The 15,667-nt window shown below is 44.5% G+C and overlaps 1 protein-coding gene across 4 annotated transcripts; it reads left to right on the top strand.

Annotated features, from left to right (window-relative positions):
• Nucleotides 1–4,653: 4,653 nt before the first annotated feature.
• On the top strand, nucleotides 4,654–15,379 carry TMEM100 (transmembrane protein 100). Of its 4 annotated transcripts, XM_065647957.1 has the most exons (4): nucleotides 4,654–4,783; nucleotides 4,874–4,953; nucleotides 7,821–8,004; nucleotides 10,189–11,401. In XM_065647957.1, the coding sequence occupies exon 4, from the start codon at nucleotides 10,251–10,253 to the stop codon at nucleotides 10,653–10,655; it is 405 nt and encodes a 134-aa protein (XP_065504029.1). In that variant the 5' UTR covers nucleotides 4,654–4,783; nucleotides 4,874–4,953; nucleotides 7,821–8,004; nucleotides 10,189–10,250; the 3' UTR covers nucleotides 10,656–11,401. The 4 variants fall into 4 exon arrangements, 3 of the variants coding, with proteins under 3 accessions (XP_065504029.1, XP_065504028.1, XP_065504027.1); XM_065647956.1 differs by having other exon boundaries at nucleotides 4,732–4,953; XR_010607242.1 differs by lacking the exons at nucleotides 4,654–4,783; nucleotides 4,874–4,953 and adding an exon at nucleotides 15,273–15,379 and having other exon boundaries at nucleotides 7,679–8,004; nucleotides 10,189–11,063.
• Nucleotides 15,380–15,667: the final 288 nt, after the last annotated feature.

Raw genomic sequence — 15,667 nt, 5'->3', positions numbered from 1 at the left:
GACTCCTGGTGTCAGGACCCATCTCTCTCATTTGGCCATGTTTACTTCTGATTTACACCTTTTAGCCACAGAATTTCTGAAAAGTAATGCACTCCCAGTGCAAATAAGCTGGAGATTGTGAGGTGCAACCTGTTTACCTGGTGCTGAGGAAAGAGGGGCAATTTAAAAACTTTGCTGTGGGAAAGAAGGGAGTGCAGTATTATCTGCGTGGCCTAAAGTGACTCATTCAAAAGATAAGCAAGGCTGTTTACGTCTTGATTTGATTTGGCTAATGCTTGTCACTACCACACCCTCTACTTTCCTAACCTGTTTACATGGATGTGGAAATATTTCTAAAAAATTCCTGTAGCATATGATGCTAAAACAGATGAGATATATATGAAAAGCTCTCTTTTAGGGGAAGAGTGAGAACCGGTCTTACTGCAATAGTTTTTTCTTTCTTAACTACACTGTAGGTCAGACACGTGACTTACTGTTAATTTGATGGAATGCATCTATTATGTAGGAGGAAATCTGGGTATTTTACCTACGTGCAGTATTTTAGATAGATCTTGTGTACAAATTTAGTCCCAAGGATTATGGTGGAATAGGACAAAGAAAGACTCGTCAGACAGGGTAAAAGTAAAAAGATTTAGAATTAATAGAAAGAAATTAGAAAAAATAGAGGTGAACTCTAGTTTTTTAACAGGGAAGACAGTAACATTTGAATGCATTGGCAAGACGAATTCTCCATGTCTTGATTGGATGATTTTCTGAAAAAATATACTTCAGATGAGCGGAGAATTTTGGTTTTGCAGGACAGACCTTGGACTGAGTGTCAATTTAATGCTCTGTGTTATGCAGGATGTCAGCTAAAATAATCTGCTTCTGGCCTTAAACCTGCATATCTATGCATCGACAGCCGCTGAACACCATTGGCAAGTGATGGTTTCCCCACAACATTTTCTTTCCTTTCTCACCAGCTTTCCCGAGCCGTGTAGAGCCTAAAGAGAGGCCTGTTGTAAAGGAAGTAGCACAACCCATGGCCTGTTTAGGTTAGCTGAAAGCTCATAATTTTCTTTCTACTGCTGGGGAGTAAATTACAAGTGGCTGAAATGCTCCGTATTCATTAGACCGAGCATTTGAAGAGGGAACGGAGTGTGCTTTTTATGCCATTTCTACTGGCAGAGTAGGGAAGCAAGAAACAAAATGTCTCTTGACATCATCTGCTAGGTGAGCTTGGACAATTCACTTTTTCAGCGCTTTGTCTGCATTTCCCTTCATGTCCTTGAGCCCTGTAAATTCTTTGGGGTACTCAGTGCAGGTGGAAAACCAAGAGAAGCCCACAGAGCCATTGGAAGAGGTCCTGCTGAGCCTGCCTTAGATCTCGGCTGAATCTGCTGGATTCTACTGCAACAGTCTCTAACAAAAAGCACAGTTATGGTGAAATTACATTGTCTTGTGTTTGTGACCAGGCTTCCTCCTAGCTCAGCCAGAAAGCTGCATGTTGCAGAGTTCAGTAACAGACTTGTGCAAGATTCAGGATTTGGCTTCTGGTAGCGTGGTGCATCCCTCTGTTAATGAAAAGCACACATCCCCATAAGGAATGCAGCTCTTCAAATGCAAACTTCATGTAATTATGAAAGCAGTAGGAGATAAGAATAATCGTTTTCAGTTCCAGACGTCCTGTCTTCTTCAGCGCTGCAGCAAGATTAAGTGAAAGTCGAGTAGGGCAATAACGAAGTTCAAATGCACAGCAGGATAACTGATGTTGGCCAAAGTACTGGTAGGATCTAATGGAGTTCAAAGAAAATTCCTTTCCATGTTCTTAGTCACCAAAGAGGTTTCTCACTGTCGTTATAAGCACATCCATTTCATGAGCCTGATTACACACAGCGTGGGTGGTTTGCATAGCTATCGACCAACAGGGCTGAGCTCCCTTGTGCTGTAACCTCTTTTAATGAGAGGGGAGCTACAGGATTTGATGTGGAGGTTTAGTTCTTTGGTTTAACTGGCTTTGCTAAGGACTCTATTCCCCATCGCAAAACACATACACTGCATGACATGATAAGGACAATTTACAACATATTAAACATGTTGAAAGAGTGTTTTCTAAAAGTTCCAGTAAATGTAATCAACTGGCATGTTGTGTCCATGTGTGGGCTTAGGGATGAAATAAAGGGGAAATTCAGTGGAGGGTTAGGGAAAAGGCAAGAAAAACTAATTGAATAGTGAGTCCATAATGGTTGTCTTTTGCCAGATTAATGAGTCACTGTTTGCTGTGCTGTTAAGGCCCAGGAGACTGGTAGAAACTCAAAGGAAGCCTTGAAGCATTGCAAGTGTGTCTTAGTAGGCAGAGCACCAGCATTGCTCAATTTAGGAGCAAAGCTCTGCTCTCTCAATAGGCTGCGTGAGTTCCAGAATCACACAGGCTTCTTGCTCATTGTCCCAGGCGCTGCGGCTGCATCTCCTCCGAAGCAGCTGTGTTAAGGCCCCAGGGAAGAGATTTTGTCATTTAGGGCAGGTCCTAAAGGGGAACTATGAAGCATTCAAGCATGGCAGTCCAAAATTGTGAACCTGTAACCCCTCACTGCAGCTGTTCCTCAGCTGTTTGCACTGAATTTCTACAGGTGCCAAACGTGCTGCTTCGGGTATGTTTGGTGCTTCTTTCTTTATATCCTTGGAGAGTCATGCTCGGAACGCAGCAGGACCTTAAAAGGCAGAGGTAATCCATCATCCCTTTTTTAAAAGGCCAGAGGGGTAGTGCCCAAGTTGTATTTGACCCTTATGTGCTTGAGAGCTACAAACCCACCCTTGTAGGGGAAAGCCCACTAATCCCTTGGCACTAGCAGGAGATGTCATTCCCATCTCACAGCTTTTCTGCATCACCAAAAGGAGTTACAATTGCCCTGCATCTACAAGAGAGTGTGACTTTCTAGCCTGTTGTTAGGGCATTTATTTGTACAGAAACATGTGAACCCTAAGCCCAGCTTCAATGCTTGTTTATGTGTACTTCAGATTAGTTCATCAAAAATGAGTATTGGGAGTTATTTTATGTAATACTTTCCATATTTTATGTAATACTTTCAGTAATAAAGTTGGCATGAAAAAGTAAGAATGTACTAGTGAAACTGTTGATGGTGTAAGCATGGGAGGGAGGTCTATCAACATAGGAGGACAAAATACTACACTGGAAAGACTAGAGAGGAATTGATGTAATAGGAATGGGTGAAAACTAGGTCATGCACATGTATGCTAACAGCAAGTATTTCTGATATAAAGTGAGTAATGGAACTCATACTGGAGAAGAATCCAGATACAGTGAACAATCAGAGGATAATTATGAAATGTTAGTGATTTCTGGTAGAGACAGGAAAATACTTGACTTGTATGCAGAATACTGGTAAGGCCGCATCTGAAAAGATCAAAAATAAGACTGAGAGAGTCTGATTTCTACCTCTTAGGACATTAGAGGTTAATTGCGAAAGGAAAGAAGATCTATTTTTGCCAAAGGCTTGTCCATCCATGTATGACTGTCTGTGAATACAAGAAGCTAGAAACAAGACTGAGGTACCTAGATATCAGCAGAATGAGGCTGATAGCCATCCAGCTGGAGGAGCAGGAAACCCACTTGGTTTGAGGTGGAACTCGGCAAGTTTAATAAAGATATTACCTGGCATGGCTGCCTGTATTAGAAGGACTGGACTTAATGGCCCAAGAGATCCTCCCTAGTGACAGTTCCCCTCAGATCCAGTTTGCTTGCCATTTCTGCTGAAATGCTTATGTATTTGGAGGGAACACTGGCAAATGGTGAAAATAAATGCCAGTATCTTGTGTAAAGCTGTAAGCTCTTCCAAAACCCCCTGGCTGATTTGGCTGGAGGAGATGAACTCTTGGCAGGATCTCCATCACTGGGGAGTGCTTAGTGATACACAGGGTGAAACCCTGGCCCCGGTGAAGCTGATGGAAGTTTTGTTATTAATTTCTGTGCAGCCAGGATTTCACCCTGGAAAGGGAGTCAAAAGGACATGCATGCTTTCAGAGACAGAGTGGTTGATTAAATACATCTGGTGCTCTGCTCTTTTATCAATCATTGATAAAATAGTACCTTTTAAATATAAACTTTGGGGAAGCTTAACTGCAAAATTCAAACATGTCCTTTTACAAGACTGCAAAGCAAAATATGCCTGCTTTTTGTCTGAAAAGAACAGAAATCGCAGTGAAAAATTACATAGACCCATACCCATCCACTCGAAACCCCTGTAGTATTTGACGTTCCACTGGCATAGGTGATTAAAGCATAGAAAAAGACAGTTAAAATATTTCTAGATGATACATAAAACTTCTTTTCAGCAGGGACTGTGCTCTGGCAGGACCCCCCCGCAGTGCCGCTCCGTCCGGCGCTGGAATCACCGTGTGCTGATCCCCATGGGGCCGGACGCCCCGCATGGTGCTGTGCAGGAGAGCAGAGAGGGCTGGAAAATACTCTCCCACGCCCCGTGTTTAAGCAGACACAACTTTGGGGGGGGGGGGGGGGGGTGGTGATGCTGAGCCCTTGCCACGATGTGTGTGACCTGGCGAAGCAGGAGCCACGCGGGTCCCCACCGTGCGCATCTCTGAAATGGGCGTGTGAGCCGCGCAGCGCCGGCATCGCCGGGCCGGACAAGCAAAACCGCGGAGGGCAGGGCCCGCTCCTTGCTCGCCCTGCCCAGCCGGGCTTCTGAAGGACAGACAGCCAGACAGCCAGCCAGCCAGCCAGCCTTCCTCCCGGCCGCCCTCCCCAACCGCAGAGGGACCGTCCCCGGTGAGTGCCGCCCCGCCCGCGGCAGCTCCCGCCGCTGAATTTGCTCCGGTCCCTTAATGGTTTCGCTCTCACCAAGAACTTTGTTTACAGTCCCTTGTGCAGCGAGCTGCATCCCCCTCTTATGCTGCTCCGGGTTCGTGTCCGCCGCAGTCCCGTCCGGCGGGCGGCAGGTAAGGATCGGCACGGCACGGTGTGGCATGGCATAGCATGGCACAGCATGGTATTGCATAGCATGGGCACGGCATGCCACGGCATACTATAGAACGGTCTTGTACGGCTCAGCTCGGCTCGGCTCGGCACGGCTCGGCTCGGCAAGGCTCGACTCGGCAAGGATCGGCACGGCTCGGCAAGGCTCGGCTCGGCACGGCTCGGAGCCACCGGATCCGCACGCCCGGCGCCGCCACCCCGGCTCGGCGGCCGCGCCCCCGCCGTCTCTCGGTGCCCGGGGAGCTCCGGGGCCCGGCTCCCCGGTACGGCGGGGCGGGCTGGGCTTGCTCGGGCACCGCGGGGAGCAGCTCTGCTCCGGCCGGCGGGTCCCGCGGCGGTTCCAGGCCCCGCTCCCTCCCGTGCAGCACAGGGCTGCTCCCAGAGGATGAACCATCACCATGAAAAACTTCGGGGTCCCCGCAGCCGGAGCTGTGCCCCGCGATGCCGTTTCGTTTCGGGCGGGCTGGACCGCAGCGAGCGCGCCTAAAGCTTCCCCTTGCTTTGCCTGTTGGCGGCTCTTGCTTGCACAGGTGTTTGGGGACTGGCGGCACACGCGGTGTTTTACAGACGCGTTTGGAAGTTTTGCAGTTTGCAGATTAACAAAGTTAGTTTGTGGAGGGGTTTGGTTGGCTCCCCTCCTACCCTCCGACTATGTCTGAAAAACGAAAAAGGCGTGAGAGCTTAAATCTGGTCATTATTTTGCTTAAAAACTTGGTGGTGGAAACTTAGGGCATCCTGAGGCTCAGACAGTTGTCATGGGTGCAATGTGTTCTCCTGCCCCTGTAGTTCAGGGCCTGATCCCGGAGTCTTGTAAGTACAAATCCTACTGTATTTCCAGGAGCATCCGCATGGGAAAGAGCTGCGGGATTGTGTTCGGGATTAGTCTATTGAATTCCAAATGAACCCTGGCTCTCCTCTCACGACAGAAAGACTCCTTATGCTGTTTTCCACGGTCACTTTCATGCAAAACCAAATGTGAAGCATGAGCATTATGATTTATTGAAATTTTACATAAGCAAAAAAGAGTGTCTGAAATATTATGCAAGATGCAGGGAATCAGGTCCAGAGCCTGAAGGCAGAAAACTTAAATTTGTGTCCAACTGGTTCTGAGTAAAATGCAAAAAAGCGGAAAGGATTGCAGTTACTGAGACATAGCAGCTCTTTGCACTTGCACAGATACATTCAGTATTTGGGAAGCCTCCTGAGAGAGCACCACATTGAAATGGTTCAGAATTAAAATATTGGAAGCTTAATGTATAGATTTCATGGTTTTCTGCTTCTCAGCTTTCTGGTGAGGGAGGGAAGGAGGAGGGAAGGAATCCTGTCTATAAGAAATTGTTCTGTCAGTCAGGCTTTTCGATAAAGGCATTCATTTAAAATTAAAAAAACCCCTACCTAAACTGTATGTGGTCAAGGACAAATACAAATAGATTACTGACAGAGCAATTAATCTTTTCAAAGAATGATGCTAGCAGAGCGGCTTAGGGGGCACAATTGCACTAGGAAGAGCTTTTCAAAGAAATGTAACCATTTTTGTATATGAGTGCAAGTTGACTGCAAGATAGTTTCAGAGGTCTGCTTTTGTTTAATCTTGATTATTTATCTAAAGTGGTTTTGGGGGTTTTTTGGTGTGGGCTTGTTGTTGTTGTTGTTGTTTTTCTGCATTTCCCTCCAAACTTTTCAGAAAGTTAAACTGCTTGCTAGGTAACGTGCACAAAAATATAGTCAAGGAGATACGCAAGGAGACTTCCTTATGATTAGCTAACTTCAATAGTCGGCTAAATATACTTTAGCTATGTCACAGGCTGATTCCAAGGCTCATCTAGAGAAGAACAGCGGCAGTTTGTGCCTGTAAATGTTTGTGTTTGTGAAATGTTAGCATGATCTAAATAGCTCAAAAAGAGAAAAAGCCCTTAATGTTTATACGAATTTATGAACTTAATCTCATCCCCACTTAGGACTCCTGCTTCAGCGTCAAAATGATCTTCCATAATCATACACATATAGAAAGGGAATGTTGAATAAGATTAGCAACAAAAATCTGTGCTGCTTCGCAAGTTTTACCCAGCTGCTTGGTGATTTCACAGCTGTTTCTGCAGCTGATAACAATTTCCATCACTCTGCTTTTTGCAGAGTTGTCACACTGCTCTGCTGCAGATTCTGCCTTGTCCCTATTTGATTTATTAATCTTGTTTTTAAAAATCCAATAGTAGTAATGAAAAATAATAATTATAATGGACTTAAGTTTATTACAGCGAGTTCTTGGACTCAGTTACTCAGTTTGCTTTTTTTTTTTTTGTCTGGGAGGAGATTTCAAGATGGTATTAGTCAGGTTTTGTTATAGCAGAATAGAGTTAAAAGAGGTTTTTAGTGGGAAGCCTATTGCCACTGTCCATTTCTAGCTAGGCAAACCAAGGCACAGGGAGATGAAGTGATTTGCTCAACGAAACTGGAGGCAGAAGAGACAAAACCCCAAGTATCCTGAGTCATGATTCACATAGCTGAAGTGAGCGATAGAAATGAAGCTAAATGAGGTTTTTTAACTACAGAAATTAATGTGCATTATCTTTTCCTGCCTGACTCTTTCTGGGGGACTTGCCTGGATTGTGACACTCATCATTGAGACATCACATCATCAAAGGAAAATGTTACATAGGGCCAGAAATGGGTGACTGCCAAGAAAAGAGGCAGAAACCACTGGGAGAGCCAGATGGAGAATATCTCCGGCTTGGGCTGGGTTAGGAGCAGGAGCCAGCATACAGTGGGAGCTCTTCCGTGCAGGAGTTTAGTTCTTAAGAAGCTGATAAATATCCAACAACTTTTCTTGCAGGAAACTTCCGCGCTAGAATATTGTCACTTCCAGTTCATCATTCAGCAACATCTGACACTTCAAAGCGTGGAGCGGCTCTTAGTGCTGTGTCACTCTGCCTTGGGTTGGCATACGAGACATCTGAAGAGTCTTCCTCTGCTTCCTGAGCCAAGGGATTGGTTACCATGGGTTTCTCGTGGACATGGTAGGTGTGCACGCTGATCGATTTTGTGTCTTTTCAGTAAATCTCAACTTGCGCTTATCGGTGGGTAAAACGTTCCTCTCTCCTCTATCCAGTGGTAGCCACAGGTTGCCACAGAAACATATTCCTCCTCCAAGTCCCAGCGGCTCCTTCAGACCGCACTCCCAGTGTGATTAGTGAGAGGATGCTGGTGTTGCCGCGTATCTTTGCCTAAATTTCTTACCCCGAAACTTGAACCAAGTCACCTGTTGGCATAAGTCAGAAGTGACTTTGATAGCAACGAGGATCTAGGGCCCTATTTTATAGGGCTGAATACCTTTGTTCACACTTTAAATAGGTTCTGTTGTTTATTTAACTTACAGTATTTCAATAGAGGCATGTTTATTTGTTTTCTAGGAACACTTCTCTCCTCATATCCTATTACAGGCAAGAGCTGTGCTGCCATTGACTTAATTTTGGTAGTTTAGGAGATTTTTTAAAAAATTCATGTTAGTTTTGACTGTATAAGTATATATTCTTCATAAATCTCTGTGCAAGACATCTGAGAGATTTAGTGCTCATTGGAGATGTATCTGAAGCAGAGGGACAAGATCTCTAGAAGCAGACATAAATATATCCTGATTGAATGTTGAAGTTTTTCAGAAAAATTGTGTTTATTATGAGCCAAATCCAAAGCCTTTTCAAGTTATTGGGAAGTTTCCATGTTTTGTGAGTGTTAGACTATTTAGACTTTAGAATGGTAATTGTAATGTATTTGGAACTAAGAGACCTTTTATATGGGAAACGCTTAAATTTTTATTAAATTGTGCGTTATGATTTGAAGGACAAAGCAACAGAACCTAGGAGAGTGTAGGGTGTCTAAGGTGTCAGCAGAGACATTTGCTTTGTCTGATACGCACTGATCTGATCCCCTTCCTGTCCTTGGAGATACCAAGTACCTCCAGAAACACACAGAATCGGTGTTGGGTGGAGGTCTCCTGGTCCACCTAAAGGCGGCTGCCCGGATGGTTTTTGAATATCTCCAAGGATGGAGACTCCACAACCTCCCTGGGCAGCCTGTTCCAGTGCTCAGTCACCCTCACTTGAAAAAGTGATTCCTGATGTTCAGAAGGAACCTCCCGTGTTTTGGTTTGTGCCCTTTGCCTCTCTGTGTGCTCAGTGTGCGCTCGGTTGTGTTGTACCGGCGTTGTCACTAGGGAGGGACGGGCTGTTCTGCCTTGTCGCTGCTGAGCCCCTTGCAGGACTGAGCCCCGAAGACGGGCGAGCAGCGAGACACGGGGTTGAGCAGAGCGCTCTCCTTAGAGCAGGAGAACAAAAGCTCTGTCAAACCAGATCTGAACTTTCCTTCTCTCATTAGGGTTCAAGGAAACTCGGATACAAACTCTCTGACGAGAGGACAGCGTATAGCCTGTTTGTGTGTGTCTTTAAAAATAGTGAAATCCTCTTTCTCACAAAGGCACGTATTTATATGAAGTACTGAGATTCAAAACCAAGGGCTCTCCACAGTGGGCGAATATATCTTAGCAACAAGGGTGGGAGTGGTGGGAAAGGAAAAGGAGAATATAAGTATCTGGCAATTAACTTCCTGGTCACAGATGTGAAGGTGATAAAAGTGATAAAAGCATTGCTGCATTGCCAACACTCTTCCTTCTCCTCTGAGCTGGATATCGTGCTGCTCATGAGAGCAAAAGCTACATCGCCCATACTGGTCAGCAGTGGAGGAGTCTGTGAGTTGTTGTGATGTACCTTGGAACAAGTCTGTGTAGTGTTTGCATAGGTGTATATATAAAGAAACAGTGTGAAAAAATGTGTAAGCAAGAGTAGAATTTTAAGCAAAACAGCCTATGAACTTCACCTCCTTGTCAGAAGATGTAGTGCCACTGAAATCTAAATTACATCCAGAAATAGGATGTAACTTGAAGTGAGGTTTGGCCCACAGCACTTTAAGCTTGGTGTCTTTTTTCATCTGTGACTGTTCTTTCTAGCACTTACGCACGTGCTGATGACTACCAAAAGAATTGATTGAGATCCTCCACGATCAGTAGTGCTGCAATTAAGCTTGTGCATAAATTCTTGCATGGTCAGAGTGTCTGCTTGTCTGCAATGCCGGGTGCGACACTTCTGTGTCATCTACTTGTCACATAACGGTAACGTTTCTTAGTTGAACTCATGCTCTTCTCCCCACAGTACACTGCGCGTTCAGCAGAGCCTGCTGTAGCCGAAGAATTGACGAAGTCAAGACAATCAAGATGACAAACGAACCCATTAAAGAGATCCTGGGCGCTCCAAAGCATCCCGATTCCACAACCACAGAGAAGAGTAACAACAATGACTGTGTGATCACCACCATCCCCCTTGTCAGAGAATGCCAGCTGACCGCAGCAACGGGGGGAGCAGAGCTGTCCTGCTACCGCTGCACCGTTCCCTTCGGTGTGGTTATCCTGATCGCCGGCATCGTGGTTACTGCTGTGGCATACAGCTTCAATTCCCACGGCTCCATCATCTCGGTGTTTGGATTAGTCCTCTTGTCATCAGGACTCCTTTTGCTGGCTTCTAGCGCAGTGTGCTGGAAAATCAGGCAGCAAAACAAGAAAGCAAAGAGGCGGGAGAGCCAGACGGCGCTGGTGGCAAATCAGCGAACCTTGTTTGGTTAAAGACAACCAAGAGAAGGCTGCACGGAAGACGGAACCTTTGTAAGTCAACTTGACTATTTATCAATAGGAGAGATCGCAGGTTTTAATTTAACTTTGGGAATGGACTGAAATGAAAATGGAATGGATTAAGAGATACTCTTAAAAACTCTGCAAGTGCTCTTAGTATTTTTCTTACTGCAGACTTGGTAGTGATTCTTTCAAAGACAGAGGAAAAAACCACTTTTCCTTCACAGAAAACAATGTCGTCATAACTGCAATCATCATAACTGCATCCTCCAACATGCTGATCGTGTTGGAAAGGGAACTTCTGAGAACTAAGACAATAATTTGAACTGACTTGAAATGCTGGAGATCTCATTAAAATACACACTGTGACATTTGACCAAGGGAGAAGTCATAGGATTTGAGGTGATTTGACTACAAGTTTATGGCCAGATTGTCTGTGATTTTAAACTGTAGCTCAAAAAAGAAAAAAAAAAAAGAAAAAAAAAAAAGAAAAGCAATAACAACCAAACACACTGCGGATTGCTCAATAAGCTCATTCTTATATCTTATGTAACTTTCCCCTCCCAATATCTGTGGTACTTTCCCCTTTTTTTAAACCAACTAATATTAATTTTGTTTCACTATTGAATAGAAATATAGAAATAGGTAGAAATGTGTAATTATATTGTCTAACCTAAATAACGAGGTATGATCATAGCTTAAAATATGAGACTCTTTTTTGTAAATTTAAGTGGTCAGGTTTAGCACTTTTGATTATTTTACTATAAAATTAAAAATTAAATTTCATTAAAATAATACTCAGTGCTGCTAAACCTTTAGAACACCTTTTTTATTGCCATCAATATAGTTTGTATCTTCAACTCTGGCTGCTTTATGATTCTATTTTTGTAGAACAACACCTGTGACAATAACTGTGATCATAAGTACTGCTGGTCTTTTCCAATAATCTCTATAGACTATGAATTTTGGTGTGATAGCCCATCCCTCTTGCAGCTTGATTAAGAGCTCAGTTATTGAAAAACTATAGCGGTCAGTTCTGCAGACACTCACTGGCATAGTCAGTTTTAGACACAACTATTAGTAATTACTTGTGGAAGCAAAGTCATCTGTGTAGTCAGTGTTTGCTGAATGAGATTTGGGATGATTCACCTTTATGAAAAGCAGGTGCCAGGTGTCCCCCATGTGCATCTGAGACATTTGATTCTGTAACTCTTGTGTTCTAGACATCTTCCAGCTTTTCTCAGGTAATGAACAGTTGAGGGTCTGGTCCCAAATTGAAGCAAACAAGGATGTGATTCATCGATATCTTGAAGGAGAAGTGTTGCCGAGCCAAGTCAGACTCCCACCGCAGCGTGTGTGAGGGTGTCAGAAGGCAGAGGGGCTGCACGGAGTCCTCTTTCTTTATATTTTTTTTTTTCTCTTGTCTTTTCCCCTTATCTTCTCCAAACTCGAAGGGGCCGGATGTGTATTTTGCAAGCCAGGCCTGGGCGACCGTGCGTCCTCCTTGCCCTGCGGAGCCCCTGGCAGCCACGCCGGCCGTGGCGATGCCGCGGCAGAGCACATCTGCCCAGAGGCAGAGCACATCTGCCCAGAGGCAGAGCACACCTGCCCAGCAGGTGCCACGGGGCCAGCCCAGAGCCAGACGCTTCTGCTGAAATCACCCAGGCATCCTGGCTTAGGTGCCGCCTTTTCCTCTGCCCTCCGTGGTTTAAGCTCGTTACATCCATAACTTATCCCCGGATTTGCAAAGTGCACTTCGTGTTTTAAATAGAGTGAGCTATATGTATGGGAGGGGATGTTTGGAGTCAGTATTTGCGTTGCCACACTCCATGGTTACCAGACGCTATAATAAAATCACTTGCATCAGAGGAAAGCTGACAACACATTTTAGCACTTCCATGGCCCTAACTTAATCACGGCAGGAAGCTTTCCTGCTGCTAGGAGAACATGTTGCGTCACCAGAACATCTGACACCGGTGTCTAATGTCAATCACTTTGCTTAAGGTCATTAAAAATATTAGGGTGTCCCCTTACGATGTACAGGTTTTGCATGAGCGACAATTCATGCGAAATGCATAGCATGATAAATAATGGAACAGGTGGACTAAAGTGGTGTCTTTCCTGTTTAAAACGAGAAAAGTGATTGACATTAGCAGAGCTGGATAAGCTAAACAGGGCTGTTTATTTTTTTCATCCCTGGGAACACAATGGTTTTTCTGACTCCTTCTTCCCCCTCCCCATTTCTTTTTCCCTCAGTGGAATTTTGCAGGCTGCGGAGGAGAGAATTGCAGGGGCTGTGGAGGTGCGGTGATTTCCACTCCACGCGCGTAGCAGCTCGGCCCCGTGGTTCCCAGGCTGAGCCCGGAGCAGAACCAGCCCGGTGTGCCCTTCAGAAGTCACCCACACCAGGGTCCTCCCCGCGCCATTGCTGTGACACGGGCGAGCTTGTGTGCGCCGTGCGGAAATCAGAAATCAGAGGTGCAACGTGAGCCCCTGCTCCAGTAAAGGCCAAAATCAGTGGGATGGAGGCAGTGGGTTTTGGGGAGCAGTTTTTTTCAGGAAGGGGGAGTAAGAGTGAGTAAAAGTCGCTCTGCTGCAACTAGAGATTTCCTTTCCCGTATCTCTGCTCTCTTATCTTTGCACCGTGAACACAAGGACGCAGCAGAGCGCCTGCACCCCCCTCTGCCTTGCTCATCGTGGGGCATCTGGGCATTAAGCAGCCGGTAAGAAGTGACAGACAGCGCTGCCGTCACGCTGGGCATGGTCCCCTAGCACAGCAAAGCTCCAGATACAACGTGGTGTCCCAGGATACCAGCTACCTGATGGATTGAGAGGTTTCACCACTAAAATGCCACATGGCCTTAGAAACTGGCAGAGACTTCACCACGATTTGTGTGCATTGATCTGGGGACAATCCGAAGTAGTGGTAGCATCTTTTGTGAATGACCAATGATGACACCCAGCACAAGTCTCACAGTCTATGTTTTTTTCTTCCTGTAAATCTACATATTACAGACATTTTCATTACTATCCTCTTTCTCACTGCACCCCTTTGTCCTGATTCCAACACAGGAAAAATACATTATTTTTTAAAAAACGAACATTCTGGGGAAGGTGATACATGGGTGCAATGTAGCAGGCTTAGCATCTTCATTTTTCCAGAAACTGGTGATATCGTTAGATCTGAAATGTTTTCACAAGGGTCAACCCCCTCAAACCGGTCACCTACAAACAACGAAATTTCTGCATCAGCTTTTGAACCCCACGACTTAATCTGGATTGATGTGGGGTTTCACCCCTGGGCGCTGGGTTGTGTAATCCACCAAGTCTTTGATACAAACCCCTTCAGAACACCACAATTGCTGTTTGGTGTTTCTCATGGGAACCTGAGAGGCAAAAGTCAGCCTGGAGGATGCAACCCTGTGGAGATCACAATGAGTTTCCAGTTCAGAAACACCTTCCCTTCGGGTGTGAAAAGGCTTTGAATGTGACAAACGGTATTTCAGTTCTGGGAGAGGTTGGGTGGGGGCTGATGCAAATTTTATTGTCACAATTGCTCGTCTCTCCCTTCCTGAGAGCTCTGGCAGCATTGCGCAAGCAAAAATTGCCCTCACAAGGATAGAAAATTATCTAATAGGGGAATTGTGCTGGTGCACTGGGCAAATGTTAAGGGGATCTTAAATAATAATTTCAAAACCTAAGCACAGGAAATTGTGTCTGTAACTACACCCTGTATTGCTATTGTACACAAAGCCAGTTATAGCCTGGGACAGTATTTTAAAATAATAATCAGTTTGGTATGACAATGCTTAGTATTTGTTCAAGTCAAAACGCCCAATTTACGATTCCCCAGTCACTTGTCATGTTTTGTACGTGACTGTGGTTCTAATACCGTAATTTGCCAGGTTTAAAAAAAATAGAAAAAGAGAGAGAAAGGTTATTTTTGTGGGCTTGTGTCAAGAATTAAATTTCTCTGCTTTGGACACTTGGGAGAGCTCCTGTTACCAAACAATGAACGTACAATATTACTGCAGCTCAAAGTCCAGAGCCACCCCTCCTGTAGTATCTGAGATCGAGGCTGTTGCATATTATCAGCAGGTTGCACCTAATTTGTTTTCACAACGGGCTTCAAAATAAGAAGAGCAGAGCAAATTTGGCAGCTGTCATTTTACATGTGTATTTTCAATACCTCTGATGCATTTAGATTGTAGGGTGTTTTAGTTCTATCAGTGTAAATCTTTGTGAATTGCGAAGGGCTTTTATATGTAAAAGTACATTAATATACCAAGAATTGCACTGTATGATGTGAAAAAATTACATAAATCCTGGCAAAATTCTATGTGTAGACTAAATCTTACAGGCTAAACCATATGGGTGAACAACGGTCGTAAACTGTAGAATCAACTTGAATTTTTGGCTTTTATTCAGGTTGTTGATGTCACTATTAGCATGACAGAGGACCTAATCCTTCCTCTTGTGAGCAGCCAGTTGGAGTCCTATTGTCCTAACTCAGTGCATCCAAAAATTTGCATTTGTGGCAAACATGGCATTTTTGAAAAACACTTTTTTGGATTGATTGGTTTAACTTCTTAACTCTTCATTGCTTTCTAGAGTAAGAGGAAAAAAGTATTAAAATTTACAAACAGAGGAAAAAAGGAAAGAAAGAGAAGAACACGCAACAGCAAATGTTGGACACTGCATAAACTCATGGAAGGATAGTAGAGCTTTACACAAGTGCCTTGTTGAAAGAGAAAGATTTTTAAAAATCTGTGTCTTGTTTCTGATACATCTTTGGCTGTATCCTCAGTTTCATTCTTATAAAATGCCTGAAGCCCCCAGGTTAACATCAGTCTTAAATCTCACCTCATATTTCTTCTCCTTTTCTGTTTCCCAGGAGCCAGTTAGCTCAGCAAAAGGCAGAAGCTTCATTTCTTACCATCTTTTGCAGTCTGACTGAAATTAAACTGGCCATTTGGGATTTGCAGCAGCAGTGCCCCTGTGGTTTT

The sequence above is a fragment of the Caloenas nicobarica genome, chromosome 18 (genome assembly GCF_036013445.1).
Source record: "Caloenas nicobarica isolate bCalNic1 chromosome 18, bCalNic1.hap1, whole genome shotgun sequence".
Taxonomy (NCBI): Eukaryota; Metazoa; Chordata; class Aves; order Columbiformes; family Columbidae; genus Caloenas; species Caloenas nicobarica.
This window is presented reverse-complemented; position numbering and strand designations above follow the sequence as displayed.

Excerpts from the sequence above, each read along its gene's own strand:
- TMEM100 (XM_065647955.1), top strand. The coding sequence starts at position 7,701 with ATGGAGAATATCTCCGGCTTGGGCTGGGTTAGGAGCAGGAGCCAGCAT. Across the intron at positions 8,005-10,188 it reads ATGGGTTTCTCGTGGACATG|TACACTGCGCGTTCAGCAGA; the intron begins GTAGGTGTGCAC and ends TTCTCCCCACAG.